This window comes from Populus trichocarpa, chromosome 5, assembly GCF_000002775.5.
Source record: "Populus trichocarpa isolate Nisqually-1 chromosome 5, P.trichocarpa_v4.1, whole genome shotgun sequence".
NCBI classification, from domain to species: Eukaryota; Viridiplantae; Streptophyta; class Magnoliopsida; order Malpighiales; family Salicaceae; genus Populus; species Populus trichocarpa.
The window spans coordinates 24,683,811-24,688,872 of record NC_037289.2 but is presented as its reverse complement, the minus strand read 5'-3'; the positions used below and the strand labels follow the sequence as shown (position 1 = coordinate 24,688,872).

The 5,062-nt window shown below is 34.9% G+C and overlaps 1 protein-coding gene across 1 annotated transcript; it reads left to right on the top strand.

Annotated features, from left to right (window-relative positions):
* The first annotated feature begins 1,292 nt into the window (after nt 1-1,292).
* On the top strand, nt 1,293-4,100 carry LOC7485659 (protein CUP-SHAPED COTYLEDON 3). Its single transcript, XM_002307779.4, has 3 exons — nt 1,293-1,815; nt 2,487-2,761; nt 3,197-4,100. The coding sequence occupies exons 1-3, from the start codon at nt 1,614-1,616 to the stop codon at nt 3,884-3,886; spliced, it is 1,167 nt and encodes a 388-aa protein (XP_002307815.3). The 5' UTR covers nt 1,293-1,613; the 3' UTR covers nt 3,887-4,100.
* The last annotated feature ends 962 nt before the right edge of the window (nt 4,101-5,062 follow it).

The following is a 5,062-nucleotide window of genomic DNA, read 5'->3' as shown; positions in this document are numbered from 1 at the left end:
ATCACCCCTCTGGGGTCCCGTTTGTTTATATCATCCCAGTGATTTTTTCTTCATTTCAATTAATTTTTTTATATTTTTATATTATTTTAATATGTTTTTAAATAAAAAATACTTTAAAAAATAATTATGGGTATAAATTATCTAAATGTAATAGCAATTCCTTTAACTTCACTCAATAACTTCAAAATAAAAATCACTGCTTTCTCATCTCATAAAAGTTCCCTTTACCTGTTATTATTGTTATTATTCATTAGCCTCCTCATCTATTTTATCAATTTTTTATAAGATGGGGCAGTTTAAAGACGGACACTTGCAAAACTATTTGTTAAGAGGAGAGCGGAAGTCTCAGCTACGAACTCTCTCTTCTTTTTTCTATTCGATGATAAAAAAAAATATATATATTTTTTAAATGTGTTAGTTTACATGCTTTAGTCCCCGTCTCATTTATAAAAACAATGGTTAAAATTAGTGGAGATTATTTTCGGTTTGATTTTTATTAACAAAAGTAATCAAAACCAGTAATTTTTTTTGAAAAACAAAACCGAAACTGGTTCAAATCGACCGGTTTCGGTTTAGTTATTTTGAGGAAAAAACCGGTTCAAACCGGTTTTTTTCCGGTTTGGCTCGGTTTTTCCGGTTTGACTCGGTTTTTTCTGGTTTTTTCGGTTTGGGTTCGGTTCGGTTTTTTTAAAATTCTAATCGGTTTTTTTAGTTATTTTTTTTCCAGTTTTCTCGGTTTAATCGGCTTTTTTGCTCACCCTAATTAAAATAGTTGTCATTGTTCATAAAATCACATGACGTTATGGATCAACTGTGTATTTTTTAATAATTTATTTTGATTTTTGAAGTTTAATTTTGAGAAATTTAAACCTAATTAAAATTTAATTACTTTTAGTTTCTTAATAAGGGTGAAATTAAAAGAAAATAAACCATAATGAAAAAGACATCAAACATGGGTGGTGTGACAAAGAATTCAAAGAAAATACACTTATATCCTTAAACTTTAAAATTAACACAAATTATACCATTTAAGTCCCTTTTATTTTTTTAAAAAATTAATTTTAATGTAAAAGCATATTTTTATTATTTTTTCAGTTCTTTGTTAAATAGAAAAGAGAAAGATGGGTGTCAAATTCCAGTAAAAAAAAATCACTGCTGAAGCCATTTAATACCACCAAAATAAATTTTTCTAGCTTTCCCATGGGGCATTTGATTGAACAATCTGTAGTAATAGAGGGACCCATAAACGTGTTGGCCCCTTAAGATTTACTACCTTCCCATCCACACAAAAACACAAGATTAATCTCTGGTTACTCATTTTCCTTTAGAAAAACTTTCAGAAAATTTGCCTGATTGGGAAGCTTTTCAGGTGCCGTTCTGAAGGCCCCCACTGAGCTTTTATGAGGCCAAATCTATCTCCCTTCTTTCCCATTCTCAATCTCTCTCTCTCTCACGCCCACATTTTCCCATCTCCTTTGGTTTCAGTGCTCCTATAAATTGCATGCCAAAACAAACCATTTCCTTTCGTTCACTCCCAAATCCCAATCAACGACCCTCATTCCCATTTTTACAACCTCAATACTCTGTGTTTCTCTTTGTGTGTGCGTGTGAAGATGTTGGCAATGGAAGAGCTACTGTGTGAACTAAGTAGTGAAGGGCTAAACGACCAAGGGTTGCCACCAGGGTTTAGATTCCACCCTACAGATGAAGAGCTTATAACCTTTTATTTGGCTTCAAAGGTGTTTAATGGTAGTTTTTGTGGCGTAGAAATTGCTGAGGTTGACCTTAACAGATGTGAACCCTGGGAGCTTCCAGGTATATATATTTACGCCTAGCTAGCTATTACTCACTGCTTGCTTCCGAATCACTTTATCATTCAATTTTTCTTCATGTCAAGATGCATGGCACCACCAAAATAAAATGATCGGAATATTCCCTTTAGCTTTAGGTTGTTGCTATGACTTAGCTTGCTTGATACTACACACACACACACATACACTACTGCAGGTAGTTTCCAAAATTATGTCTCTAGCTCTTCTTTGCATCTTCTACTTGAAGATGCCTCTCCCTTTTCAGGTGAGGCTAGGCTAGCTATAACTAGATCAGTTTAAGCATCATCCGAAAAACATGCCTTATCTTGAAGGGAACCCAATTTCTGACAAACTAGTGTAATTAGCTACGCTTGGAGGGCAAAAAACCAGATTAAGGATCCTGTGTTTGCCAAAAGAATTGGACCTCCACACACATATTGTTACTTCTCTTTATGTTTTGTGATATATATATTTTTAGTACTTATGAATTATGTTGTCATTGTTATGCAGTTGAGTATGATACACTCATAGCCATTAATTAAGTTATTCTCCTCTAGCAACTTTTTAACTTCTGAGAAAATCCCAATTTCATTAATGTGCATTTGAGAAAGGGCAACATGTCTGTGTGTGTGTGTTAATGCTGTTGTGGTGTTGGTTCTCCTGTTGTTTAATCAGATGTGGCAAAGATGGGAGAAAGAGAATGGTACTTTTTCAGCTTGAGAGACAGGAAGTACCCAACAGGGCTGAGAACAAATCGGGCCACCGGAGCCGGCTACTGGAAGGCCACGGGCAAAGACAGAGAAGTATACAGTGCTTCCACTGGTGCTTTACTTGGCATGAAAAAGACCCTTGTTTTCTACAAAGGGAGAGCTCCTAGAGGTGAAAAAACCAAGTGGGTCATGCACGAGTACCGCCTGGACGGTGACTTCTCCTACCGTCACACTTGTAAGGTAATGTAACGCCGACACCTTTTCCCGCCACAGATGCTCCGTGGGAATCAAGTTAGCTTGCTACTGTGATATTTTGTTTGATTCTGAGTTGACTTGTTCATCTTAACTGGGATAAGATCATGTCCACGCGGATTAGACAATTTTCACTTCGTTTATTGACCTTTGGAGGGTAGTGCTTGATGTGATTGGTTTGATTAATAAGCTCTGTTCCATTGTCAATGGTTACACTTCCATTTATTGTTCTGTCTGGTTCAAAATGTTACCCTTGTATTCAAACTTTATACATACAATTAATGTTGCATTATGCTGTGGCTTTTTCCCCATGACACACTGTTGCGGGCTTATATCAAGGGAAGATGGCAAGTAATAAAGTTTATTGTAATTGATTTTTAATATTTTATTCTCATATTCCTTGGAAATGGCTATTGTTTTCAGGATGAATGGGTGATTTGCAGGATATTTCACAAAAAAGGAGAGAAGAAAGATGTGTTTCTCCAAGCAGAACAAGGCTACCACCTCTGGGAAGTCTATTCACCAGCCAATTCAGGTTCATTGCCTCCATTGCTTGATGCATCAGCATCGTTATTTGATCAATGTCAATCCAAGAACAAAGTAATTGATGCCCTCCAAAACGCTTTTCTGATTCCTGAACACCAAGAAAATGACCTCAAAAGCATACCAAACCCTCTTGTTTCCCAATCCCATGTCCTGTCAATAAATGGCTTGCAGCCCTCCTTTTCACCCACTCCCATCTCCATCAACAGCACAGCCACATCAACCAATAAAAACACGAACACGGACAACAACAACCAGTCACCATCGATGCTCTTCAAGTCCATCCTCTCATATCAAGATTGCACATTGAAGACTGAAGCAAGCTTTTCCCATGATGCTACCTTCGGTGGTGTGGATAAGATCACTCACCCACATCCATACCTAAACAATCCCTTGTTTTTTGAGATGGATTGTAGTAGTAATGTTCTGGGGTTCTCAGGATCTGCTTCTGCTGCAGATACCATAATCCATGACATGTCCACTTCAATTGGTTTTAGCAGAGCCGGCTTGCAGATGATGTTAGATACTCCCATCAGACTGCCTGGAGAATCTTGGCCATTGGATCCTTAACGGGGTTTTCAAGGCCCCAAAAAACATTAATTATTGCTGTAATAATGATAGTATAATATAAGGGTTACCATCTATACAACATTGTAGTATGTTGTAAAGCTCCTCTAAGATGTAGCCTCACCATTGCAATTCGCAAATTTATCCATGCACGTATCTATGTAAAGATTGAGGAGTACTTGTAATAATTATTGTCCAAGGATTGCTGTGTTTTCGAGATTTGTTGGCTGCTTGCTTTATGGGGGTATGGAGATTCTCAGCCTTTCAGTGATCAGCAACAGTTTCTGTTTGATATGACGCCATGGATGGGATTGGAGGTTGTCCATACATAGAGTACAAGTTTTTTTTTTAAAAAATAATTTATTATTGATGATGGGATTGGGTCCCTCACCCTGCCATGCCTAAAGTACGTAGCTTGGTCCCTATACACAAAAAGTTCTGTTTAAAGGCTGCTGTTAAAAAGTCGATGACAAATGGCATAAGGTGTTGGATGATAATTATATGCCTGTATAGCGATAAATTGGAGAATTAACATCTAAATATAATTAAATGTTGAAATACTAAAGGTTTAAAAAGATTTAGAAAGATATCAAAGTTTGAAGATGTCAAGGTTCAAAAATCCGTCAGTTCAATAATGTCACGTTTCGTAATAATTAATATATATTGCGTTTCTCAATCGTAATAATTAATATCTCAGTTCACTAAAAAACAACTAAAAATTTGATAAAATAATTAGATTATAGCCAAAATAATCATATTATTTTGACTACTGTAAGGTTTTAGTCATTTTCATGTTTTAAGCCTGAAAAGATTTATAAAAGTCATAGTTTTTGTTAATCTGAAATTTTATTTACTTTATAATTTTAGAGAATTAAAATATTTACAATTTTATTAAAATTTAAACAGAGTTTTCACTATATAAGAACTACAGCCAAAATTTTGTATTACTTAAAAAAACATGCAAAAAACGACAATAATTGCAATCAACAAATTCTAACTAAACTCAACATATTTTCATATTCCATAATTACAACTAGCCTAAGGAATGAAAAAAAAAAAACATATATACATGCAAAATGAATATAAAATAATTCAATTATACAATATTCAAGTAATCCCAAAAAATATAAACATAACTCATCTATCTATCTACATCTATGTCATCTACTAGATAATCTA